The 27543-nt window shown below is 41.8% G+C and overlaps 2 protein-coding genes across 5 annotated transcripts in view; one reads left to right on the forward strand and one right to left on the reverse strand.

The window, feature by feature from the left end:
- Positions 1–228: 228 nt before the first annotated feature.
- RFC4 (replication factor C subunit 4) lies at positions 229–11093 on the reverse strand. 2 transcript variants are annotated; one of them, XM_046898425.1, is made up of 10 exons: positions 10828–11093; positions 10429–10507; positions 6534–6613; positions 5206–5325; positions 4806–4949; positions 4499–4619; positions 3441–3566; positions 2277–2357; positions 789–905; positions 229–405 (listed from the first exon to the last, which is right to left on the reverse strand). In XM_046898425.1, the coding sequence occupies exons 1-10, from the start codon at positions 10950–10952 to the stop codon at positions 310–312; spliced, it is 1089 nt and encodes a 362-aa protein (XP_046754381.1). In that variant the 5' UTR covers positions 10953–11093; the 3' UTR covers positions 229–309.
- A 49-nt stretch (positions 11094–11142) lies between these two features.
- The window catches only part of MCF2L2 (MCF.2 cell line derived transforming sequence-like 2), a 155438-nt gene continuing 139037 nt past the window's right edge, over positions 11143–27543 (forward strand). Inside the window, exons 1-2 of one of the 3 annotated variants that reach the window (XM_025153435.3) lie at positions 11143–11782; positions 13309–13436. In XM_025153435.3, the coding sequence (XP_025009203.1) occupies positions 13397–13436 (40 nt within the window). In that variant the 5' untranslated portion in view covers positions 11143–11782; positions 13309–13396. Of the gene's footprint in view, positions 11783–13308; positions 13437–18001; positions 18471–27543 lie in introns of those variants that run through there. The other 2 variants (XM_040705707.2, XM_015291524.4) reach the window with 2 other exon arrangements.

Below are 27543 nucleotides of genomic sequence, written 5' to 3' on the forward strand. Positions count from 1 at the left end.
CAGTTGGTGGGGCGTTGTTAATGGGAGGGTGAGCAGCTACCTCACTTCTATGCTTTATGTCTCATAATACTGCATTCATGTAAGTGGAGTAAAAACTGCTGTTTGGTTACCTGTTATGCTGTGAAAGCCTCAATGTGGTTCCTATTTTGAAAGGCTAGCAGCACAGGCTCAAATAAGCTAATAGGTCACTCTCATGCTTCTTTTAATCAAACCATGACTGCTTCCAACTGCTGAGCAGTTACTTTATTGTAAAAACAATACAAAAGTAGGCAGGTCCCACCACCACCCCCAGGCTTACTGCTGGAGGAGTTATGTGTTTCGTGTTAGCTGCTGCATCACAAGGGCACACAGACTTATCAACTGCAAGTATTCATCAGCACCATCTGCCAAGCATTTGTCCACTTCCTGCAAACAGAAATGAGAAGTTAAAACCCTTTACAAACTGCTGTGTTCAGACAGCTGTCTCATACTACAAGGGAGAGCAACCTGGCTAAGTTGGGTACTCGTTTGGCTCCAAATTCTGCAGTGTTTGCACATCACGTCCCCTCAGACCACACGAGGAAGAACAAGCTCTGAAGGAGGCCAACACTTCACAGTTCATAAATACAAAGGGAGATGCACTGTTTGCACTGCAAATGATGGGGTAGTAATCTGTTCTACTGGGGTTACACCAAGAAATACTGGAAACTATAAATCAGAGCTAATCACTTTTCTCAAGATAAAAAGGGGGAAATTAACCACTGTAGACAAATAACTTCTTTCCCCTAAGACAATAAACTAAAACTTACTGCAAGCTTCTCGACGATGATAGATTTCTGCTTGTCACTGAAGTCTTCACTCTCAACAACGATGTCATGAAGCTGGTTTACAAGCTGAGCAACAGCATACCCCTCATTTATAAGATTCTGTGTAAGGGTAGCAGAAAATGGAAATAAAATTAAGCAGTAGAACACAGGAAAATGGAACACCAATCTGAAAAATTGTCTGAACCAGAAGACTGAACTGGAACCTATTGTGGAACTTAATGTAGAGGACAAGTCAGCAGTTCACATGCAGCCCTGCATCCTGCCTCACCGTGACCCGAAGTGAGCACCTAGGGAAGAGCACAGCAGGCATAGCGTGGTGTCTGCCTCAATATTCTCCCAGCTTCAGACAACTCACATCTCAGGGATTTCATTAGCTGGAGCCATTCTGAGCAACCTCTGATGAACCTGTCCCAGCTCAGTCTAAAATTAGGAAAGCTCAGCATCCACAGCACCACGTGACAGAGTTTCACAGCCTTCACATTTTGAAGTGCAGCCAACTTTGATTTATTTTCTTCATCTGGTGCTGACTAACCTCAGACATGCAGAGAACTGTAAGGCCAGAACTTTTTAAACTAAAATAACCATGGCAACCGAAGATGGACCTTTTGTTTCTGTTAAACCAGTAGTGCCACACAGCAGTAAATATTGAGAAGAATATCCATTAAGCCATTGAAGCAGACAGAGGTTTAGGAAAATAGAAAAGTCAGTGCAATGTGGTTCAAAACATAAAGCATGGTAACTTCATAAGAGCATGGAGTCAAATTCTGTCAACTGTTTATCAAGCGCTGATATTGAAGCAAAACCCCCACCATAGCAGGGAATGGTACAGGGATGCCTCCTACATTCAGGATCCAGTTCAACACTGGATAAACTTAAACTCACGATATTAGGAACTTCACATTCTTCAGAGTAGAACTTTTGTTTGTATTAAAGAAAATAAATCCACCTCCATCAACCAGCAGCTTGTGCCTTCTCCAGCAAGATCTATTTTAAGTCACTGCAGTTGGTAAGACAAACTTACTGAACTGTAAGATTAACATGAATTATTTTAAGACTGAAGGCTTATTACAGCTTTATTCAGATACTTCTCATCTAACACAGCTTCTGTGTTGCTAAGTAGGTGACTAGTACAGAGACTAGTCCTGTCCACTGAAGATGCAATTCTGAAGCTCTGAGCTAAGCACCTCACTATAAATTCCTACTGTGCCTAATCTTGCCTAACAGCTCTGCATACCACCAGTTTAGTTCAGGAGAAAGACAGCTACATTGGTAGGGAATCTGGTTTTGCAGCTTTCACAGCTTCCTCAGAAGGGAAAGCTCAGCATACCACCAGGTGAAAGACAGGCTTCTTGAAAGGCACCTCCTGACTGATCTAAATGCCACATGGCTCCCAGCTGCAGTGCCATAACAATGGACTCATGGGGCAGTGACCTAGCAAAATACTCAGGTTAGAGCACTAAGGGACTCTACCTTTGCCACTGTTTCCAGTTTCTCAAATGAACCACTGGAGCAGGCGGACAGCAGCCCATCTATTGTTTCTCTTGGGATGACCTGCAACAAAAAGTTACATTTCTTACTTTCAACTTGGTGCGCTCAGAATTCAGTCAGGACTGAAGCTGATGTTTACAGCAGCAAATAGGAACTGTTCATAAAGGAGACCATTTCATTCTTCTACACTCACATTTCTTAGAGTGGATAACTTTAAAAAAAAAAAAAAACAAACAACTGGGAACTCAGCTTTCCTATTTGTTCTTATCTTAATATCCCCAATATAGAACTATATAATGATAATGAATTGTCAAAGCCATTTTATAGATCAAACACACAGTCATTTATTTGGGACACTAAATGGAAGACCTTGTTTAACAAGCAATGCTTTCTGTACCATACTGCACCGAAGGAACACAGCAAATCAATTTTCTCTCCAGTGATGCAATAAAAACAATAATTAAAAAAAAAAAGCCCAATGAACAACATCAGTCAATAAATTGGAAGAGAAGAGTTGACAGATGCCATTATTTATCTCAGAGCAGGGAGTACTGATGACATTCTCCCCTCTACACATCATCATTCCTGTCAGCTGAATGTCTGCTTTCAAAGCTTCTTTATTCATCTCCTGTCCTAAGATTACCCCACCATCTGAAAGGTCTGTATGACCAAAAACTTGAAAGTCTTTATGGAGATGTAAAGTTGTGTTCCTTTTGTTTAACTAAGTACCATTCAATAAGCTGTCAAATGGAATTCTATGCTTCTCCAGGCTATTATTATCTGTCTTCTTTCTAAGAAGCCTAATAATTCTTAGAAGGCTAAAAAGGCTTCTTAGAAATGACTTATGTTTACCTGTAAGTGAAATCCAGCTCTTTTCATGGAGCTAGACGTTATATGTGCACTGTTCACTGAAAAGAGAAAAGAAAAACCACAACTGCTCTATGAAACACACACAGTAGCCACTGCCTGTTTCCATTCCATTCCAAGAGAAAACCTCTCAGTCCTCACAATCAGTCATTCAGTGACACTGAATGACAGTGACCTTCATGGGAACGGCGTCCATTGCTAAAGCCAAGATAGCAAGCATACTTCATACACAAATGCTTTTCAGACTTACTACAGGAGAAGCTGTAAAACAAAGCTTACCCCAGCAATTTCAGTGACAGTCTTCTCCGTGATCTCCTTCCCACCCATCAAGCGAGTGGCGCTTTGAAGGTAAGTAATCGCTTTTCTTAAGTCCCCATCTGACACTTTAACAAGGTAAGATACTGCCTGAAAGATCACATGAGAAAATGCCAAGTTGTATTTTCACTGTTAGTTAAAACACAGTAGACTCTCTCAGCAAATTGACTATAGAACATCAGGCAATGCCTGAAGCAGATGGTCAGACAGCCTCAATACACAAGTTACAGAGCAACCTCTCTGCTAATAGAAATGCTACCACAGACCTAATGCAGAGAGATCTCACAACCAGGATTTCATGCCACAGATGTGTCACCAAACCTTTCCCAAGTTATTTGTCTCATAACTGAAATGAAACCTGGGACAGCAGTGCACAATTATGCAGTGATCTACTGCTTTACCCACACTCGTATCTGTATTTTAACTGTGGCAACTTGTATTAATCATATAGCTTTTGTGAAGCAACATATTCAGAAGGGGCAAAGTGATATACAGTGGAGTGAATTATACCTAGCACTTCACCATGTACAAAGAGGTTGAGAGAGAAGTGAAGTACCAGATTTGAACAATACAAATGAACAACATTACCTAGCAGAACATCTATTTTGTCACTACCCACGTCAGCCAGCCTTAAAATCTCATGTTGATCAAATCTGGAGTAGCTGCAAGTGTAATCCAGAAAGTATAAGCACTAGATACATTACAACTGTATAAGTTGTAAGCACTTCAAACACATGCTGGCAATTTCAGAATGAAGTATGGGTTTAAGTTCCATAAGTTATACTCAGTACAGAGCAAAAAGCCCAACAGTTTTTCCTCTAATCTACTCTGGTAGACATTTGTTTGATTTTAAGACAACCTTGAACATTCCATCCCCACCTGTGTGAGGAGAATAATACCCAAATTATTTTCTATGTGATATTTTGTGCAATTGAGAAGTCTGGAAAGCTATGCTGGCTCAGGTCCTTGCACTGCAATGCAGTTCTGCACTGGATTAAACAATAAAATTACTCAGTAATCACCTCACTAGTGATTTTCACATTTTCCTTCTCAGAAACATCCAATAGCCTCTGTTGCTGGATTTTGTCTGACAAAGGTTTGAAGCGGAATTTGGAGCAGCGAGATGTTAAAGGTTCAATTATTCTGAAAAAGAAAAATGCTTGCCAAATGATTACATGGTCACATTCATGCAGATGAAGCAATGGAGGCGAACAACACGAACAAACTGTAACACTGAAATAATACATAAGTTGAAAACTTAGCAAAATAAGAAGTACTGAATAGGAAGAAGAGTAACAAGTTCAAATAAGTAACAAAGTCCTTCCACACCTGCTGATGTAGTTACAAATAAGGCAAAAACGTGTTGTTTTAGATTCCTTTTCCATTGTGCGTCTTAAGGCTGCCTGGGCTGCTGAGGTCATGGAGTCTGCTTCATCCAGGATCACAATCTTAAAAGGAGGACAAACTTTACCACTGAAAGATAAGAAATCTGTTATCCAGGAGACACACAGGCAAGCTAAAATATCAGTGCAAACGGTAAGTCATATTTTATGTGAAACTACATCAAGTCAAAGCTTAGCCAAAGTACTGTACGCATTGCAGGCTTGATTGCAGTGCTCATTTCAGAGCAGTGTTAGAATTATGAAATTCACCCAAATCAAAACAATCATGTAATTTGTCCTAAGCAAGAAAGTCCATCAAACAGAGCCAGCCCAGGTTCAGCACTTACTCTGCTCTGCTTCCAGATGCTGTGAGCTGAGCAAAAGCCTTCACTTTCTCACGGATCACTTGTATTCCACGCTCATCGGAGGCATTTAACTCCAGGACTCTTTGTCGGAATAGCTCAGGCCTGGAAAATGTTTATTGCAGTATGTTAGCTGTTAATGCTTGTAACGGTGTGTGACAAAGCATACCATCAACCCTTCCAGCCCTTCTGAACTACAGGTATTATTTCTGCTAGCATTACTGAATAACACACTTCGGTAAACCACAATTAAGTTGAGATCGTTACTGTTATGTATGAATTTCAATTAGGTATTTTTTAAAATTGATTCCCAGACTGCAAAAAACAATGAAGCATAAAATTACAGCAGTTACCCAGGAAAAAGCAATAGGAAGCTGCCTTGATAAGCACAGAGCACTGTATTGTGTGTCCTACTTATATGCTGTGAGCAGTGCAGAGGAAACAGTTAAATCTCCAGATCTGATCATTGGGGGTGGTCTGCACTGCAATAATACCAGAACAATAATATCTAGAAAATATAATACAGGTGGAATTTAGCAGCACTACCATACAGCTGCACCTCTGATTTAAAAGAAATAAAACTGAGTACAGTGGATTTTGAGTTCTGGGAATTCAGATGATCACATAATGTAGAGTTGCGCAGAACTTATCCTCTCAAACACTGAAGACAGGAGGGGAAAGAGACACCATAATCAACATTAGATTTGATCACACCAACAAGCCACCTTACCATGCATTTTCTGCTTATTGATCAGGCTGGAAACACTACTCAAAACAGGTTATAATTCTCTTAGTGAAAGTACACAGAGGTCACAAGAGCCATAACATGCTAAATGTTGGTCTGAACCCCAGTATTACTTCCTGCTGTAACTCAATGGCACACAGCAGGAAGATTAAGATACAGACATTTTGTGAAGTGCCTCAAGGAAGATGTATGTTCAGCTAACAGCTTACTGAATACGTTCTCAAAATTGGACTTCTTTTACGAAGTTCAGCACAGCACATGCAAACCATTTCTTTTCATACTCTTCTCTGCTAATAAACACCCAGTTGAAGGTACACAAGGTACACGGGGTCACCACGACTGTTAACCTCAAGTAAGTATTGCTGGTCCATGTTGGTAACCATGAGTTATCAGGGTCAAACAAAAAAGACAGCTGACATTAGAGCTGAAGTAGAACATGAAGTCATTCCTGAGTAAGAATATAAGATAAAGTTTCCAAAAGTTACATAAGAACAGGCAACAACCCGAGGCACACAATTAGAAGACACGTGATTGCTGCTTATACCAGTGCAACACAATTGCAGCTTACCCAAAGAGTTCCCTGGCAGCTGCTAAAATAGTGGAGGTCTTCCCAGTTCCAGGCGGGCCATAGAACAGCAGATTGGGAAGCTGGAACAGGAAGGCAGTGTTTAAAAAAAACCACAAACAAAACAGGAAAATCTACAGAGAATCTGAGCACCTGACAGAAACTATCTACTTCTCTTGCTAAAAAACACAAAGACTTTCACTTTTAGGTCTTTGTATGTAGTGCTCTGAAGGAAGATAAACAGTTGCTCTTTTTAAGACAACATCACGCAGATGCTTGCAAAAATGGGCTGGAATGCATAGCATTGGCAAATAATGCAAAGATTTTTCAAAGGAAGAAACCTGTGTCATCTCTCAAAGAGGTTAAGTTAACACATCTTTCAAACATTTTCACTAATGACGTTAGTAGGAGAAACAGGAATGCACTGAGGAAGCACACCGACATGGGAAGATGAAAGAAGCACAGGGAAGACCACAATAATATTTACAGGATCATATCTAGGAGCACAACACATAAAACTTCCCCATCACTAAATGTCTGCTGGATGTCTGGAATTCACAAGCTGGAAATGAAATAAAAGCTGCCCTCATTTGTCAGTCACAGGACTGTTCCTGTATTCCTCACCACTGTAATGCAGAGCTCTGAAAATGCACACTTTCATGTGACTGGACAATTACTAATACCAGCACAGGGCTAACAAGACATTACCTGGGAAGCCACAGATAATGATGAATTCTAACTGGGAAATGTTATTAAAGGAATGGAGGACTTATTTTATGAGAAGTTTCTTTCTTTCTTCCTTTATTAAGAGTTGCCCAGGAAAACAGGAGAGCAAGTAGGCACTGATCCCCATGGATGTATCAGAGCAACATCAACAGGGAGAGAACAAAGCTGGCCAAAACCAAACTTCTGTAAGTTAGCCATGATCTAATTTTGGATGAAATCAAGCAGCATTGGAGCTCTACATCTCTGCACTACTATTTCAAGTAGTCCTGCATATAAATGATCAGGTTGTGTTTTAAAACAACTGCTTTTGACAGTAGAAGACGTTCCAGTTCTACATTCTTAGAGCAGCAATAATATAAACCCCTCTGTCTGAATTATTTTTGGCTCACATTCTATTTCTAAAGATTCAACTGAAGTTAAAGAATTCTATGCTGAATATAGCAAGCAATGCAGACAGAATCAGAGCAGCAAAGCCAAAGACATCTAAAGAGCAGAGTGAAATGCAGGGGTGTACGATCCACAGTCAGAAAACAAAACAGAGACAGACCTCGTAGGCAATACGTATTCCATTTTACAAACTAAGGTAAGACAAACAAAACTGTGCATGTGCTGGAAAAGTATGGATAGCAGAATGTCATTATTTTATTATAAAAAACACATTTTGAGTTTCCCCCACTCTTTCTGCCAATCATTTGTTGCTTGGTTCTCTGGTTAATGAAAAGTAAACAGTACTCAATACAAACGAGGTTTTTCAAGTTTAATTAAACCCCACCGCATTATTGCCTCCCTATATACTTTTAGAGATCTCCATGGAGAGGAAAGGCTTCCTAAATGACAGTAGAAAATTCACCACCAGCCATGTTAGTCAGCACACTGCACAAGCAGACATTTTGTTTTCAAGATTCATAATTTCACGGCTCTGTGCTGATTCGGACTCTAATTCTCAAAACAAGCATCAGCAGCTTAAAAGCTTTAACAGGAATCGGCGTTTCTGAATTCATTAAATCCATGCTGCAATTACTGCTCTGGTCTCAACCCCTTTTGTGCTCATTTCTCACTGAGGTTATCAGCAGTATTTGCACTGTTTTGTCAACAAGCACAGCCTCATCCTTCATGCAACTCTGTGGCACTAATTTTAACAGACTGTAACCCGAGCTGGTTAACCACTGCTCCAACCTCACTGGGGAAGGCAGGATCCCTGCAGGCACCGCCTGCTCACACCAGTTCCCACAGGCAGAAGCCTCAAGTACCCATCTACGAGTTTCACTACAAGTGAGGATGTAAACCAAAATTATAGTCCTACTCTTTATTTTCTAGGTTCTCTATCACTAAAACATAATCTAGTAATTGAAGATTAAAGAATACCGTAACATTTGTCAGTTTATCCAGAAAAAAAAAAGCAACAAAAACAGCCCTGGCAGGCATAAAGCAGTTTCTCCAGCTCAAAACCACCTGGACTCTGATCTTTCCAATTTATAACAAGATAAATGCTTGCTATTTTAGACTGATATATACTGTGGTTTTGGAAATCCTGCCCTATTTAGCAGCTCCAAAACCAAGGCCCACAAGTACTTAAAAGCAATTCAGCACAGGACTAACTTTCCATTTTCAACAGTAAGGTTTAAATAAAGCACATGACACACGCTTTGCACATTGTCACAGCTGCTTCTTTGATCCCATCAGATCTCCAAATTCAGTAAGAACTCCTGAAACAAGTGTCAGCCACTCGGAGCTTAAATTACACTTCTGCCTTTTTGACAGAATGAGTCCTTTCAAGAACGAACAAAACCATCCAGATTTTGAAAGCATCAGATATTTGAACAACTCTCACAATTTTGTTCTCAAACAGCTTGCTAAGCTTGGGTAGCTATGGTAAAATACAAGGCCTGCAAACACCATACAGAGGAGTTATAATTTGCCTTTTTTCAACTCAGGAGGCAAAAAGTCAGCACAAGTGCACAAGGCTCATGATCTGAGATACGTGGCTGATCCAGAAGTGAAGGGTTTTAAATAGCTGTTGCTCAAAATAGAACTTGACAACCCATCACCTAAGCAACACTGCAAGACTGATGCGTCCAGATAGAAGAGATGACAGAACTCAGTTATCTTCAGCCATTAACAGTTCCTTACTCATTTTTAGAGCTAGACAAATATGAAAATACAGCAGCACTGCTGTTCAGACCTAGATTTCTGAGAATATGATGTTACACAGTAAGGTCATAACTGTGTTCTTAAAGTAAATTGAATCTGAAGAAATGAACTAAATCAATTACATGAGTCTTTCCCAGTTCTGTCATACCAGCTCCATTTTAACCCTTCATACTAAAATACAAAATACTTCAGCTTCTGCATGTTCTGGTTAAATGAATATTTTCAGATATATATAGTCTCAAGCTAATCAAAACAAGAATGAATTGTTTCAATGTTAAAGTTCCAGACACTGAAGTCTATGGATACACACTGCACATCAGAGGACACAACTAGTGAAAGGCTTCCTCCATAACTCTCTGAAAAGCCTGACGTGCTTTTTATAGCTCTCAGTGAACAGATACCCACATCACAACTGTTCTTGGAACATCCTTACATCCTTACCAACCATTTCAGCTAGCATTAGCTGTCCATAGAAACAGAAGCATTTCTGGAGCACAAAAATGCCCCTTCCAGGTGAAATATGGAGCTAAAGATGTGTTAGTATGTATGTAAGGAAGGGGTTTTTCACACTTGAGGATGGGGAGGAGTGAAAAAACCGACAAGAATCATGTTTAGCAGTTTCACAGAAGCACCAGTAAATCACTGGAACCGATTAGCAATAAGTGGCAATTTAAGTTTTTCTATGAAAAGTTTCCCCTCCAATCTTTGTCATAAACGCCAGAAGCATCAGCTGAATAACAGCATCTGGAGAACAGAAGCTCTGAAGCTCCAGCACTGAAACTATTAGCAGGAAATTTACCAGTTCAGATTTCCCAGAAAAATCTCAGTGCGTCACAGAGCTGAGAGCTCCACAGAGCTCAGAGAGCTGGAAACATCAGAGATACTGCACAGCTCCCCACGTGCCATTGGAAGTCACTTGGTTAGCCCGGAGAAACGGCCACAGCCAGGCTGGAAAAGGGAAGCTCCCCCCAGCACTGCCTACACGTCCCTGTGCTCGGGCAGACCTTACAGCAGCACTCACATCAGCGCCTTCCAAGGACTTTTTCAGCACAGCAACCACCTCATCCTGGAAGGCGACTTCATCCACGTTCTTGGGGCGACTAAAGAGAAAGACATCAAATGCAGTTTATTACCGAACAGTTTCAGAGGGAGCGGGAATTGAGAAAGACGACGTTTCCCTTCCCGATGACATCGATACCGAGGAGCTACAGTAAACCCCGCGGCTGAGGCCACAATCCCAACAGGAACTCCGCCAGACGCCTCCGGTCCGCCTCCCCGCGGTGACCTCACAGCTCAGGAAGCCGTCCGGCCGCGTCCGCGCTAAACATAAACACCGCCCCGCGCTTCTTTCTGGAACGCAACTGTCTCCCAGCGGGGACACCCACAGCCGCGACCCGCCCCCAGCCCGGCAGGCCCTTACTATTTCTCCACCCAGGGCACGGGTTTGAGCTTCTTGCCTTCCCCGCTGCTCCCCGCCGCGCTCCTCTCCTTGGCGGCGGGAGGCTTGCTGCTGATGGAGGACGGGCCTTTGAGGAAGGCCTGCATGGCTGTGGCTGCGCCCGCCCCAGTTCCTCTCCGTCCCCTCGGCTCCGCGCGGCCGTTAAGCCCAGCGCATCACAACGCGCGCAAGCCCATCGCCGCGCGCACCCCGCAACAACTTCCCGCCAAGCCGCCGCCACTCAAGGCGAAGCAGAGCCACTTCCGCCTGCTGAGAGCCAATCACAGCGCCCCACCCGGCGGAGTGGGCGGGCCGCCGGCAGTGCTGCGCATACGCCGCTGTCTGAGGATCGTGAGGTGAGGGCGCGGAGCGCCATGTTGGCACCTCCCCTCGGGGCGGGACCGGGAGGCTGGCAGCTCCTCCTTCTCGCCGGCCTTAGCAAATGCTGCTTCTCCAACAAAAAAAGATTAAAAAAAGAAAGAGAAAGAAACAGAAACCGTGCAGCGCCGAAAGCAAGCGGCGGGGGGGGCCTTTTCTGTCAGGATGCGGGAGCTGTTGCGTGGCCCCGGGGCGGCTGAGCTGCGCCGTGAGGGGAGAGCTCTGAAGAGGAACCCCGAAAGCCGGAGTCTGCCCCAGTGCCCGCCCTGCCCCGGCTGCATCGCGCTCGTACGGCAGCCGCTGCTCGGGCCTGAGCCGTCCCTCGCTGCTATGAGAGCAGCTCCCCCAGGTGTACAAAGCGGGGCTTATATGGGCCAAAGTTACCGGTTAACCGAAGGGGAATCTTTTTTTCAATTTCAATTACTTCCCATTAAACCAAAAGAAGAAGAAAGGATTTGAAATGAGGGGTGTGGTTGATGGTACAGGCCCCTTTAAAGGACTACAAAGCATCCCAGCAGGTCCAGCAGTCGCGATGCCCGCCCATGTTTTCATGCACCAGGTAGCTACATCGTATCCTCCCACTATGTGGCAGTTTCTTGCATAAAAAGTAAAGCAAATCTGCTGCCTGCAGCTGCATGTTGTGTACTTGCAGCTGTTCTGCTTTACTCTTTCCCTTTGGCTGCCCCCGAGCAAATGCAAAGCCAGAGAGGCCCGGGCAGCTGCAGAGGGGATCATCCCGATCAGAAACCTGTGCAAAAGGGAGGAGTGAGTTGGAAAGGGTTTCTATGGCAACAGATGAACAGCCTTTTGAAAAGGAGGTGCAGGAAAGGATTGAGGCTGGAAATACATCGTTGTGTTGGCAAGACAAGCCTGTCATCTGTGTTTGGGCAATTTTAAATTTCCTTTCATCTGGTGTTCTATTATTAAAACACGAAAATGCCTAGGCAGCAAGAGATGCCCATACACATAATTACTGAAGCTGCCCTGTTCCTGATGAAAATGCAATGCTGCTTTTTTCCTCACTATGATTATATTTGATACTTCCAAGTAATGGTGACTTGGGAAGGGTAAGGATGCATAAGCAGATAGAACTGATTAGTATTCATCCTTAAACTGTATAAGGCTTTGTTATATTTTGAAGCTTCCTTCTATTCTGTGGTCTCCCTTCTGTCCTCTCCTTAAAGGGCCACTTCAAATATTCCTAGCGTTTGAGCATTTTATCACCTCTGTCTGAGTCTCATGTTCAGTTCATCAAAGGAACCTCCTGTCTGCTAGATTAAATATATTAACATGAAGAACATTAATATTCTTCATAACAGAACATTTCATTTCATTACCTTGGCAAAAGTAATACATTCCAGGAAGAAATAAGTGAACTCAAGCTCCAGTTTCTTTCTCTGTCTCTCATGGTTTTTCTTTCCCTCCAGTGAATAAATACAAAGACTGAATATTATGCTTGCTCAGTTCTGCATTCATTTACCATCTCAAGGTCCAACAGACCAAACATGTTTACAGTGTTCTCTCATATGCTTGTCTCCAGGCTTTCCCATGGCAAAGACAGTTTTTTCTATTAGTGTCCCTCAACTGTGGTCCATGGTATCTGTCTACAGTCTAATGTGCAGAAGAACTAGTCTATCTTTAAATCCTGATCATTTGGTGCATGTTGAATTTGTTCTCTAAAGCATAGTAACATATTTGGCTGTGTATCCATAACAATGCCAGACAGTTATTAAAAAAAAACATTACAAATATTTGTGTTTTTTTTCCCTCTTGGGTTGTGACAGAAACATATTGGAGGAATTTGACTTAACTTTTTTTTACCAGAATTCCAGAGCGAGAACTGATCAGTTATGAGGTAGGGGGAAGGTTGATTTGAAGTGGCCTTGACACTTTTCCTTTTTAAGAATATTTATAACATATTTACTTCATAAATAAAAGTACTTAAGACTATTTTAATTCATAAAGGCATAAAACACCCAGTGTGTTAGCAGTGCATTAGTATTTAAAATCTGTAATGCCCCAGTGGCAGATGTATCATTACAAATAATGTTCATGAGCAACCTTCTCTGTTCTCATCCTTACCAGGTCCTCCATCCACACTTGAACTCTGCTATCTTCCAAATACTTCATCTCATTTCACCTCCAGTTGAAGCAGATCCAACAGCTCAGTGAGATGATCCAATACATTGCACTACTATGTCAGCAAACAGGAGGTAGGAGTAGGAACTTGTGGTGGGGTGGGTGGGGAGGTGGAGAACGTGCATTTGGGTTGCAGGGCAGTTTTTTGGCACCTTGAACTGATCTAAATGGGAAGCCTGTTCCCTTTCCTTCTTAGTCATCTTTTGCTGGCATTTGCAGGTGTATGCTCACCCAGTGGGTTTTTTTTATGACACTGAAAGTAGAGAAGTGGTTCCTTAAAACGTACTACATAATAAGACAGAATTCAGCAATTAATCTGATCCTAAAAATCAGGATCACTGTCCAACAGCTTTGTCCAAAATTCAGGTTTTGTTTTGAACAAGGAAAGATGTTAGAAAGTGCTTAAAGAAACCAAGGCAGTATAAATAATTATATATTGATTTTCTTAAATTTTTAACAGCATTTATCTGATGACTTTCAACATTCAAAGACTTCTGACACAATTATGTAAGCAGTACAGAGCAGACAGACTGGCTTGCATAAACAAACCAGTTCAAAGCAGGGTGGTAAAAACAATAAGAGGTCTGAATTAGATTTTCAATTTTTTATTTTTTTTTAATAAGGATACAGTAACCAGGACAACATTTGGATCAGTTCAAGAAAGAGTGACTGAGGGATATGATCACAATGTAGAAATTCCTGGCTAAGTTGGAGTCTGCAAATAGGGAATTTTTAATTCCTTCTCAAGATGCAGGAACCAGAGGCCTGAAACTGAGTATAAGGCTTCAGACTTAAAACCACAAGAGGTTTTTTTGTTGTTTTTTTTTTTCTTAACATGTAATACATTTTTAAATTGCAAATCTTATTCCTACAAAAAATTATAGATAGATTCAAAAAATAACTATATAGATTTGTGAAGAAATAGAGCATTGAATATGAAACAGCATCTGATACAAAGCAGGTCAGGCTTTGCAGAAGTATCATCAGGAGGCTAAGTGTGAAGGCAGGGACCCAGGCATTACTGGGTGAGCTCTGTGTGGGAGAACAAGCGTGCATGTAAGTTTTAGCAGAGAACTGCAGATTGGTCGTAGGAGCTGACTGAAAAGACAGTGAAAAGCCAAGAAAAGTCGGTGAAGCACAAGCAGTGTGACCATCTTAGAAGCTAAGCAAGAACACTGAAGTGTTCCAAAGAGAACAAAAGTAAGAAAACTTGGGGGATGCTGTCCTTTAGTGCATGATTTGTTACAGAAGAGAAACAAAGTGTGCCTTCTTTGTAGGTATGCATCAAAGAAGTCTCTGACTCATTTACCAGTTTCTTCTGCTAATGGAATTATACTGCACATCTGAAGCGTTGCCATAACCAGTTATAAGTGGTGACAGCATAATTACCTTACCTGATTGTGCCAACAGTGTTCCAGTTCTTCCCAGCCAGTAATAGAACCCTGGCCTTTGATATGAGGATCAGATAGACAAAAGTTAAAGGAGAAAATGTCATTATACAAGAGTAGCTTGCTTGCAAAAATAAAAGCTGGGAAAGGAATTCTAAGCTTTTCTGTTATCTATCTGCTTACCTTTATTTCTGGTATGAACGAGTCCTCCAGGGCACTCTGAACATCAGAAGTTAGTGGTGTGTGGAAGGGGATTTGGCTGAAAAACTAAGAGATGGGTGAACCTGTAAGGCCTATGTGTGGCTTGGAAAGTGGAGCTAAGGCAGTTAAGATCTCATTTTTAATAACCCTTCAGTCTCAGTGGGCTACGTGGTTTTTAGTGATACATGAAAGGGATATATAGTTATTTAAGACAAAAATGAAAGATTAGATTTTTTGCAGTGAGAATTTCCCCTTCCATCAGTCGAGGCCATAGGATCTTGTAAATACTTTTTGTTTGCAATGTGTCATTTTCTGTTTATTAAAACTGCTTTCAATGCTTTTTTCCTCAGCTGTTCAATTCAGGATCTAATAAATGGCTACTGATTTATCAGGCTGTTGCTCTATGATGAAATCAAACTCTTGCCTATAGGCCATCATTTTAGCGAAACTGTTGTGTTTTTACAGCCCCAGTGCTGCTTTCTTGTGAGACTGTCTGGTGCCTGAAATGTAAATCATCATCTTCTGTACCTCCAGCTCATATATACCAGCAAGGACTTTATGCTACAGAGTGGAAGGCTGTATGTTCAGCAGTGGAAGTACCGGCCCAATTTCACAAGTACACTGAGCTCTGGAAATGGTTGCCATTACAGTGGTGGGCTGAGTTGCTTCAGTGTCTTTGAACCATTCCTTGAGTGACAGACACAGAGCTTTCATTTCTCTCTCTCTCTCTGAGATCCATATATCCCAGGCTTCTGTTTCTCCGTCATTCAACTTGAGACCTGAACTGTGGATTACCAGTGTTTTTGCAGCATTTCTGAATTGGTCCAGTCCCTCAGGATCTGCCATTTAGGAATTTCAATGGCCATACACACACTATGAACAGCAGCCTTCTTTAATGCAGGTATCACTGATCTTGGCAGTGTAAAGAAATTATTTTGTAATTTGTAAATCTAGTGGAGTGTGCTACCTTGTGGCTGTGTCTTGCAACCCAGGCCTTCCCACCAAATAACTCCAGTTTCACCCTTTCATTCATTATGATTCATGTAATACCACAGCACCCTCAACTCTGATTAAATCATACATAACCCACCACACAGCATAAGCTGGGAAGGAGCAGTGGCTGATTGTAGTCTGCTGTGTGATGGCTGTCTGTCTAGTAAGTACATGTTACTAGCTAGTCTGTAAGATAGCCACAAAACTGAATTATTCAGTCCTTTTCCCCTTTTGGGCTTTGTATGCCCAGCTCATTTTCAATGAATCTGCAAGAACTTGTTTCTGTCTCCTGAAATAGATTGAAATTGACCAGCAGGTTCAAAAATTATTGAAAGCATAGCAGACAACTGGAAAGCAGACAAACATAGCAAGAACAAATAATAACAGAAAAAAGAATCTTGAAATAGCAAGTGTACATGTGTCTGCAGTTACTGGTATTGAATAACAATGTTGGTATAGGAGCATATGGTCTTAAAATAGCTGAGAATAAATTTAGCTAGAAATGAAACAAAGGTTCCTAGCTATCCTTGATGTTCTCAAACAGCCTTGCTGTAGGAGTAGTGAGAGCAAACCATCTATACCACATTTCAATGGGATTTAATTCATTTATGAATGGGATTATACAATGTGTCTCTGCCTGCAGAAAAGAAACAACAAAAGTAAGTCAAGAGTCTGGAAACATGATGACTTCTCTAGTCCTGTGCTCCTACCTGCAATCTATGATCCTGTGAAAGCATCCCAGGTCTTTCATACCCCTCCACAGCTAATGGCTGGGTGGCAGTCTGCTTCCCTTTACTATTTCCTGATGATAGCATCTCTTCCCTTGTTGATAAAATCTTTTTAATGTTAGTCAACATCTTTACAGTTTGAACTTTGCTCCTTAGATGGGCTCTGCTAGGAAGAGGATCTCAACAAATGGCTCTTGCTTTGATATCAAAATGCTTGCAATTGGGTAGCTAACTCAAGTCATCCTCCTCTTCACTTGTTTTCGAGCAGATTTACTGTTAAACTAACTCAATAGAAATATGGAAGATACCTTTCAGCATAGTTGGTCAATCAACCCAAAACATGACAATGAAAATACTCAGGCTGCCTTGTAGGGAAGCCAACTGCTTATTGAATTTTCCCATCACAGGTAGATAAAACATTTTTGCAACACCAGGACTGACTCAGTAATTATGCTGTAAGATCTGATGTGTCCACAGGGATATTTTACAGCTCCAACTTTGTACATAAATGATGTCATGTTCTTTGGCATGTGTGGAGGGGTGGACTGAAGCAAAATCCTATAGATGGATGGGGAAATCTGGAATTAGAGCTGAATCTATTCTGCATGAATAGAGCAGATCGTGTGGGCAGCTGCATGCCTCTCTGTTCTATTTCTTCATTTATGTGTATAATATTCCTGTTCCCAGAAATATCTTGTGTGGAGCTACAGGTAGGCTTCAAAGGAAGAAGAGCAAAGAAATGGAGGTGTGCAAGTCTCTGGTGTCCTGGTCTTCCTTACTTTCTTGCCTGCCTCCCTTCGCAGCTTTGCACTGTAGCCACGAGGGTCAACAAAGCTTTTCAGGAGCTCAGCAGCCTTTTGTGACAGCTGTGCATCAGCACAAGGCTCAGCTGTGTCCCTGTCACACAGAGGCAACTGCTCCCTGCAGACATGTTTTGTTCCACTGATGTTCACTCATGCCTGCGCTGAGGCACGGCAAAGATCTGTGGCCATGTCAACAGGTGAGACTCGCCTGATACCCGGGGGTAATTTGTTTACCCTTCCTGTGACAGCTGAAGAGGGTCCTTCGGGCTCAGTCACATCAAGATCCCGGGGGATCCCGTTCACACAGCAAGGCAGTGAAGCCTCTGACCACCACGCCCCTAAATAGCCCAGTGAACAGCTTTCACCCCCGGAGGGGCTGAGAGGCAGCACCAGAGGCTGAGAGTGAGTGGTTCTCAGCTGCCAGGCACACTGGTGAGGAGAGCGCGGAAGAGCAGCTGCTGCTGTTACAGCTCTGCTGCCAGCTCCACTCCTCCTGGTGCCATTCCTACCTCCAGGATTTTTCCCTGACTCACAGCATCACCATCCAAAAGTCTCCCTGGAGGAAGGTATCTGCCTACTGGTTTGTCTTTTTATCATTTGCCTCATCCGCGGGAGAACGGAGAAAAAAGCCCATAAGCAATCAGCTTGCCTGTTTCTTTTTCCTGCTTTATTTCCCCTACCTCCGTTCTCTTCCTGTTGTTAAGAGGGTTAAAATCTCCTTTTGGAAGGAGCTTTTCTAGGTACGTGAATGGAGGGCAGTGAATTGGAAGAGGTGAGCAGCTGGCAGAAGATGTGAGAGCTAGAAGGGCCATGCTGTGGGAGTGGTCCCTGCTTTGTGTGCAAGCGAGGCAGTGAGTGTGCAGCCTCCCACACTGGGCGCATCTTTTTTTGGATGCTGTGCAGTTCCCTGTGTGAAATGCTTTTTTGGTTAAAAGAAGAAGAGATGTCTCATCAGGAGCTCACCCAGCGACTGACTACAGTTATCACCCATGTGGGTAAGACATCTTTATCTTTCTACTCACTACATTTGTGTAGATTTGGGGGCTCTTTTCCCTGAGGAGGTGCTGATGCTCTGCACAGGCAGGAAGCCTTTGTGTGACAATATCACACCTGTGAGTGAAATAGGAAAAGACTGCAAAACCCATAGATTTGGGCAATTATATTTTGCTGATGGTTTTGTTTTGTATTCAAGAATGCAGTTTTCTGAAATGCAGAAACAGTAAGAGCAGACAGTTCTATCAGTAAACTGATATGTGTAAAATTCCCAAGTACAGCCCTTGCAGGGAGGTGTTACAGAAAAAAATGAAAGGATGCTAAAGCAATAGCAGTGCTAATGTGCTTAGCATTTGCTTGTGATGTTGGAATAGCAAACCATTCTCTTTCTGTGTACTGTTGTCAGAGAACCTTTTTTATTGCTATTGCTATTTCAAGGAAGGCATTAGGACGGGGTCTCAAAAGCTTTTCTCCATGCTGGGCTTAATTTTACTGTTTGATAAATGATACCTTCAAGTGCTAGTGAACACAAGTAAGGCCCAATTCTGGTGTTCTTATGCCTCTAAGCTGGCTACTTAGCAATGGTGGTCAAGCTATAAGGAACAACATAACCTGAAGCTACTAAGACAGTAGAAAATGCTGGAGATTAAAATGTCAAGTGATAAAAGCTTTTGGAACCTTTCTTTGTTATACACAATTGAGTTAAATCAGATTATGGCTGCATTGCATCGTGTAAAGTCAACATTTTTAATTGAATTGCATGGGAGCACATTTTATAGCTGTCAGTGTTTGTAATGGATTGTGTGTTGTGAATACCAAATTTGTTATACAGGTTCCTAAGTGTCTTTGTCTTTGACTTTGCATAATCTTTATATGAAAAGTATGACTGTGACCAAAATGCAGCTTTCAGAGAATATACAGTTAAGATTTTAGACCAAAATTCATCCTGAGCTTGATGTTAGCTGTAGCAGGTGAACTAAGTTTAAGAAAGCAAATGGCAGCTTGCTTAAAGAAATAGCACAAGAGCAGATTTATTCTGAATAAAATACTTAAGACCAGGTCCCATTTCTCCAATCCCTACTACAGGGATCAGTCTTAGTGGTCCTGATAACCTGTGCAGGGGCTTGGTGTGGGAGAGATTACTGTGTGATTTTCAGGAAACTCGGTGTCGGTCTCATTGACCCAGTGGCGTCAACCTGAATTGCTTTGCAATTCTACAAATTCAAATAGACACAAAGTCACATGAATTCATGTTTTTACTATGAAGACTTGGGCTTCAGGGGAGGCACATGTGATTTATTTTTTATTTTTTAGACAAAAGTATTTCAGTGGAACCAGAGATTTATACATCTTCTGTTTTTCCTATTAGATTCAATACAGATCTCCATCATCCATATTGAGGACTCTCCTTCATGTCAGAAGGGATTTGCTAGAGATAATGTAGCATTATTTTAATATCTAGCAATGCAGGAAATCATTCTGGCTATTAGAAAGATCTTAATTAACTTGTGAGCTGTTACTTGACAAATGAAGAGGTTTCTGGGTCATGTGTCTGAGGCTAGAGAATATCATCTGATTTTCTGGTGGTCAACAAGCAGATCACTCCTAAGGAGGGGAATGAAGACCACAGATCTTCAACATTTTTTTAAGTAATTTTTTCCATTTCACACTGAGACAAGAACCTACTTTCCCATGGAAGGATAAATCTCACCATTTTCTTAGCCATTCAGAACCTAGAAATCTGTGGGGACCACCCTGCTTGTGGAATCTTGCCTGCCTTTTTGTAGGCAGCACTCATTCCTAATCCAATCATGTAAAAAGAAAAAAACAGCTGTACAAAAATGGAAGGAAGTAGTGATGAAAAAATTGCTATTGACTGAAGGAAAAAATATTCTTTCAAGCACACTGATGGTGCATCATGTTTGTAAGTCACACACTGTAACAGCAGCAGCTGGAGTCTCTTAAAAGTGCAGTGGGAATTTTTGAAGCTCAGAAAAGCGAAGACTCATCCTTAGCAAACCGGGGGGTCCCTTACTGTGAACATATTTTACAGTGTTTCCTATTTTTACAGGATCTATCACTACTCTCTTATTACCTCTTGAACTGATGGCATTCAGTCTCTCTAGAATGAACACTTGCTTGAGAGCACAGCTCTCAGCTCAGCTGGTGGCAGGAAGGAATAAACTCATTCACAAAATGTAGAAAACAAACAAACAAGATCTTTGTGGGACCATTAAAAAAGAAAGACTGGATACACATTTATATTTTAAATAAAAACTTGGTGGGATCATTTTTTGTCTGTTAAGTAGATGACACGCCAATTTATTTTTAATGTGTCAATAAGATTGTCACTAGCTAATTGCCAGGGCTGAACTTTTATGTCCTGAGCAGAAGCTTTGATCCCTCATTAGTTGACTCATGTTGTGCTAGGTAGTCCACGTGCCTGTTAAGAAGCCTCTTATCCTGCTAGAGACTCCATACATACAGGTATCTGCTTAACCCAATTTAAAATCAAAGCATTATAGTTACCTACTTTAAAGCTATCTACCTACAGTAGCTATATTAACTTCACACTTTTCTAGTACCATGCACCCTGCAGCACATCTTTACGGTGTCAAACAACAGAGGACCAAACGAAATCTCTTTTATAGCCCTGAGCTCCCTCAGCCTGTCAAGGATTACTTCAGATTGCCCTGGTGCGGGTAAGGTAATGAGGCCAGCACGTGTGTCTAGGTCAGGAGTGATTTGTGAATGCTAGCAGGCTTTCTGCTTGTTACCCAAGATGTAGAACAAAATGTCACCCAATCTTGTTATCAAAACTGCGTCAGGATTCTTTTTTTTTCAGTTTAACCTACTTCTATGAAGTAGGATTGGTGGGAGGTGTTGGGGAAATGCTAATCTCTTTTGAAAAAAACTGTCATTCAGGTAGGTGGCAGCTCTTCTGCAATGGGAGGGAAGAAGCCTTGCTGGGTGAGGTACTTGGTGCTGACAGCAGGAGTGTTTGCACGTGGGAATTGTACCGCTTTTCCTGCGTGTGAAGGCCACCAGAATATATACACACTGACTACTCATCCACACTTGGCAGCTGGTTCCCATAAGTCTGATGCTGGCTTTGCAGCATGTGGGCAATGTTCTGAGCACAGTTATGACACTGATGCTTCCAGCCAGTGCCCCATATTCCACAGATTTTTATTCTTAATATGATCTTATAAAATGATGGAGCCAACAGAACAGTCATCAGCTGTCTGAAAGTGAAACAACAGAGCTCACTGTTACCAGCACATAATATTGCAGTGCAACAGGGGCAGCATTTTCTTAGAGGCTCTTTGTAACTTCCAAATAAGTTGTGAGAGCTCCTCACATCTGCACATGTATCCAGATAAGCTGTTTGTCAGCATCTCTGGAAGAGGGGGCACTGATGTGAGATTGCAGAAAGCAGTACATCGCACAGATAACATTATAGTAAAAAGAACATACGTTCATGTTAGCTTTCATCTGGTTTTACGTGATCTCATTCCCCCAGTCTCCCATTTTATGAACAGAAAAATGAATTTAAGCAATTTGCTAGAGGCTGAAAGGGAAGTCAGTGGCAAAACTGGTTTTAAGATGGATATGTCAGGACTTGTACAGTAACTTAGAAGTCTTTTATCTACAATAGATCAATTCTTACCAATTTTGGCTTTACCACCAGCTCTGGGGAGTAATGTAAAATCTCTCTGTATGTGCAGGGAAGCTCTGCTATAATTTGGAACAGGAAGTGAAGGATGACACTGCATCCACTTGATTGTATGGGAGGAATTTAGGTCAGCAGAATGGAATAACCCGAGCTGGCACTTGTCCAAGGCTGATGGCTTAGCATCACAAGTCACAGAATCTGTTTTATGTTACAAAGCCACAAATAATCTAATATGTCACAGCTGAATAGACCACTGCGATGTTTCTGATCTGTGTCTGTGTATTGCAAGGGCATTCAAAAGAGATTTCTTAAGAAATTACCTTTCAAGGTACCATATCAAGCAGGCCTTCTGTTTCCTCTGTTCAAAGGTTTAAATCAATGCCATGGAAATTCCCCTGCCCAAGACAGAAAATTCTTCCCTTTGTCTCAGAGTATTCATGCGTTTAAATAACTGTTTCTGAACCACTGGTTCTACAGCTCTGTCCTACTTGTAGTGACTTGGTGAGCACAGGTTTCCTCTATTGACCACAGCACACTGGGTTTCTTTACCCAAACATGAGAGAAGCTGGGGATGTGCATCTTCTTGCACAACAATGAAACAGTGCAATAGAAAACTTGCAGAAATATGTTCGCTAAATTTGCTTTGGATTTCATGCTAATAAAAAGTGATAATTTGTAGTTCCTTTTCCCATTAATCTACTTTTATTAAAAAATTGATATTTGGCTATCATATTATCTGCATCTTTCTGTACCCCAGGGAAGCTTTTGAGCTGTTGGTAAATTTTGACCACTTCATCATATGTTGAGGTGAAGAAGGTCATAAAATATTTGGTTGGTAAAAAATATAAAAACACTGATGGGGAAAAAAGAAAAGTAAAAGACGGTATTTCTGAGAAAATGGCTAACTGACTCATTCTATTAGACCTCAGAGAAGCTAGACATGAAAGCGAAAAGAGGGAAGTGAAAAGTGGTATCGACCTATCTGTGTTAGTTTCCCTGCTGAAAAAAAAAAGCTACGTGTTTACATTTTTGTTCCCAGATTGTGGTTATTAGTTTTGTTGCATTCTATATGGCTTATTCTCTGCAGCTGTTTCACTGGGATCTGCTTAGTGAGGAACTGTTTAGAAGAGATTTGTTAATACTGCACAGATTGTGCCCAAAAGTGGAAATCAAACATTCACTGAAAAATGTGCGGCTTTGTTTGGTGCACTCTCAAAAAGTGTAGAATATTATAGTATTCATTTAAAGCTCATTTTCTAACCTTGTTTGTCAAGGCACAATCAGAAATTAAGACTGTGGTAAGCTGTTATAAGTTGGGGATCCAGAACACTGGTTTGGCAGTCTTTGTCTCAAGCCAAAATACGTATGTGATAGCTTTGCCTCATGTCTACAGAGAAAGAGGTGTTTAAAGACCTTCCAGAACCAATAGAAACATTAGTCTGCACTAAGACTTCCCCCTCTTTGGAACAGAACAGCTCAGAAGCGTACTGTTTTCTGCATTTTGTCTCCTACATTAGTACAAAACTCAAGAGGATGTTAGAAAAATCCTGTAATCCAGACTTGTTACCACTGATTCTCTTACAGTGGCATGCAGAAAGCAGAGCCATGGAACAGAGACCCACAGAACTGAAAGGCTGCTTACAGGCCTAGCTATTTTCTCATGTATTGATATCTGCCTTGGTTTCAGCTGGGACAGAATTGTTTTCTTCAGAGTGTTTGGTATGATGCTTTGTTTTGGTTCTAAGAGAAAAACGATGTTGGTAATACACCAATGTTTATAGTTGCCTGCCAAGCAGTGTTGTATAGAGCCAAGGCCATTTACAGCAAAGGGTCTATCTAAGGAGCTGAGAGGGAACAGAGTTAGGACAGCTGACTTTAGCTGGCCAAAGGGATATTCTGTACCACCTGCCATCAGGTGAAAAGAGTTCTGAAGTGGTGGGAGTTCACCTCACTCTCTTCTGTTGCTCGGGGGCTAGCTGGGCATTGGCTGGGGGGTGGTGAGCAATTGCTTGTGCATCACTTGTTATATTCATTTATATATATATATGTACACACATTTCTCATAATTATTATCCTTTTCCTTTTCTCTATCTTAGTAAATAGTTCTATCTCAACCCACAAGTTTAACTTTGTTTTTATCAATTCTCTTCCCCCATCCCACTGGGGAGGGGGGGAGTGAGTGAATGGCTGTGTGGTGCTCAGCCACCTGCTGGGTTAAACCACAACAATATTCTCACCAAAACTGGCTGTTTAAGCCTGAGCTTTTATTCTCAAACCAATAAGAGACCAGGATGTTGGGGAGAAAAGGGACTATGAGTAGCAACAGTCCACCATCTGCTTGCTGCAGGATTTTCACACCTTCCTATACATTTTTTGATGGCAACTGTTGGAGACAGTTGGGTAGTAAGCTGGATAGAACTGAGGTGTGATCCAGTCCGTCAGTCTGTAGGTCACTGTCTGTTTCAAATGCCTCCATTCTGATGATGTTAAATCTAATGTTACAGCAGTCTGCTTCTGCTCTTTATTTTCCTGCCTACCTCAGCAGTGACTTTCTTATTTGTCTTACTTTGTATTTACTTCTTGTAGTGAATGCATTCAGGAATGTTTGATGTAAATAAATTGTTGAAGGAAAGCCAGATGGCTGAATCTGGATTTTGCTGTTAATAACAGTGATGACCATCACCCCTTCCACAGCTATGCATGCCAGGCTCTTGGTTTGTGGCATCCTTAGAAAGCTCTCCTGAGCTCTATAATTTGTTTGCTGGTGGGGCTCAAACAAGTTGTTAAACGAAACTGTATGTCTGCTGTTGGGGTGAGCCCTTCTCATGGTTTCCCTAAACCCACATCTGTCTCAGGGCAGTGTTTTGGACAGTGTTAGCTGTCTATGGCAAGTCTGATACAGCAGAAAACAGGAACTATCCACTTTCAGACCAAGTCTTGGCAAATTCTGTGTGGTGGTTTTCTGTAATTAAAATAGTAGTACTACCAGTAAAGAAGAATTATCTAGTTTAGGTCACGAGCAGAGGAAAAATGACATTGCAGCATTAGGGCTAACTAGAAGGAGATGGCATGGGAGACATCCCAGGGGAAAGCAAGTATAAGAGGTTTTCTCCTGTGTGAGGTCTCAGGTCAGGCACAGTGAAAGCAGCTGGTGCTGACAGAAGTTACCACTTGCCAGGAGGGTAGGCAGTTGTGACCATCTTGCACTGCTTAGTCTCAAGATTAAAAAGCAAATAGAGCCAAAAGGAGTGAGAGAGGAGCCCCTGATCCCATTTCTGTGTCACAGGGAAGCTCAGATGGCCTCAGTGGAAATTAAACTGCTCTGACATCAATTACAATTCCTGGCAGCTTATTAAATACAGGGGCTTTTTTCCACCTCTTGCCTCATCTTTTATTTAATTCCTTTTCTCGCCTTCCATATGGTGCCTGTATCCAAGAGATCCCCTGACAGGACACCTCCCTGGAGTGAACAGGTTCAGCACTCGTGAAGGTATTTGTATCATCACTCCATCTCAGTGAGGAAAGAATAAGCTAAGCAATTTCATTGCTGTTACTTCCTTCTCCCATTTTCTGCACGATGTTGAAAGCCTTTCTTAGCCCCTGAGGAATGACTCAGCATTGAAGCTAGGATGAACCTTTCTGGATGAAGTTTGGATGACTTCATTTTGAGAGTGCAATGTTAGGTACTTCATACTATCCCCTTTTGTTTATCTTTTCCTGTTATTCAGTGCTGGTGTTGTGTTAAGTTAAACCACAAATGTTTTTCGGTGCTGGTGTTGTGTTATGATAAACCACAAATGTTTTTGTTAATACTAATGTGATGTAGCCCACTGATTGAACCTCTTCTACTTCGCTTTAGAGTTCAGAATAGTAATGTCTTGATTCCCCAGGTACTCAGTGGGTCAGAGACTGAGAGAAATCTGAGTTCTCTACAGAGTTGTCTGCTCCTACTCGCTTTAAAAATGCTGGAAAGTGATGTGAAAGGGATAACATGGCACACGGCTTGCTGTTAGTCATTCAGCTTTGGTGACTCAGAGTATCCAGTGCAGCAGACATGGCCAGAATTGAAACCAAGGGATATGAGAGAGACAGGGTAAAGAAACTGTCAGCTCTCCCATGCATACATGGAAAAACAACACTAGTAAATACCTTAAGTGATGTGTAAACCATGGCAGAGAGGGAGATACTGCTCTGAGTTCAGAAATACTCCGAAGAAAAGCTTGTGGGTTTATTGGAGGAAAGGATGGTGAGGTCCTCTTTGGCAGGTGGACAGACATGAGCTCATTCCGATGGTCCCCTGCACAGTACCTTCAAGTCCCTCTGTCATATAAAAACAACATAGATAACAAGAGAATGAAAAGACTCAGCTGCTTCTGAGGAATGATTGAGTTCACATACTGGAAGAGAGCCATGTCCAGCATGTGAACTCAGTCTGGTATAAATCTGATGCAACAGCATTAGATCAGGAGTGAAATACATCATATTCATCATTTGCAGAGCAGCATTACAGAAGTCTGATGCCTTTTCAGGAAAGAGACCCACAAATAATACAGTTTTAAAGAATAGTACTTTCTCCTGTTTTCTGTTGTGTGCAATAAAGAACAAAGCATTGAACTGAAACAGACAGTCTCAAACTGCAGTGGACTCTAGGGTTTGGTTTGCAAAGCTGATGTGTTCTGTCTCCTTTTCCAGGCATTGGACAGGTCTGTCAGCACAGAACCGTTTCCCAGTCAATGTGGCCAAAGTAAAGACAGGCTGCCTGGATCAAAAATTCACGCAGTCATGAAACAATTAACTCTTGTATTCATCAGAACAACATGCACACAGTAGCTCAAAAACAGCTTTGCACTTGCTGTGCATTGTATCTGGAATATTCTTGAAAATGCATTGCTCGTAAATCACTGCTCTCGTGAAGTTCTGAGTCCTCTGGGCAGTTAGGGGCTGAACAAGGCCAGCCAAAGCACTCATTATCCATTCCCTCATGGAGAAGCACTGCCATTCATATTGATTTTGTTACCCTGCTTGCCTCAAAAAGGGACTGTGCCTTTGGTTTGGATTTGGCATATGAGGACTACCATATAGTGCTCCTCTGGTATGAGAACACTGGGACTTTTCTTGTCTAGTTTCTCAAGGGAGCCAGCCCAGCCTCCCTCACTCCAGCAGAGCTTCCCTGATTTTCAAGCTACACAAATGCAACAGAGGTGGAGCTCTCCAAGGACTCCATTACAGTAAATGCAGGACTGTAATGGAGAATGCCAAGCTGATTCTCTGGAAGCTTAAAAAAGATGCACAGGTCCTTTTGGGGATGTTAGTCCAGCTTTTAATTTTGAAGGTCACTGATTCCTGTGACCTGGATTACTCAAGCATGAGAATAACAGTTAAATTGCTACAGAAGTAAA

The sequence above is a fragment of the Gallus gallus genome, chromosome 9, assembly GCF_016699485.2.
Source record: "Gallus gallus isolate bGalGal1 chromosome 9, bGalGal1.mat.broiler.GRCg7b, whole genome shotgun sequence".
NCBI classification, from domain to species: Eukaryota; Metazoa; Chordata; class Aves; order Galliformes; family Phasianidae; genus Gallus; species Gallus gallus.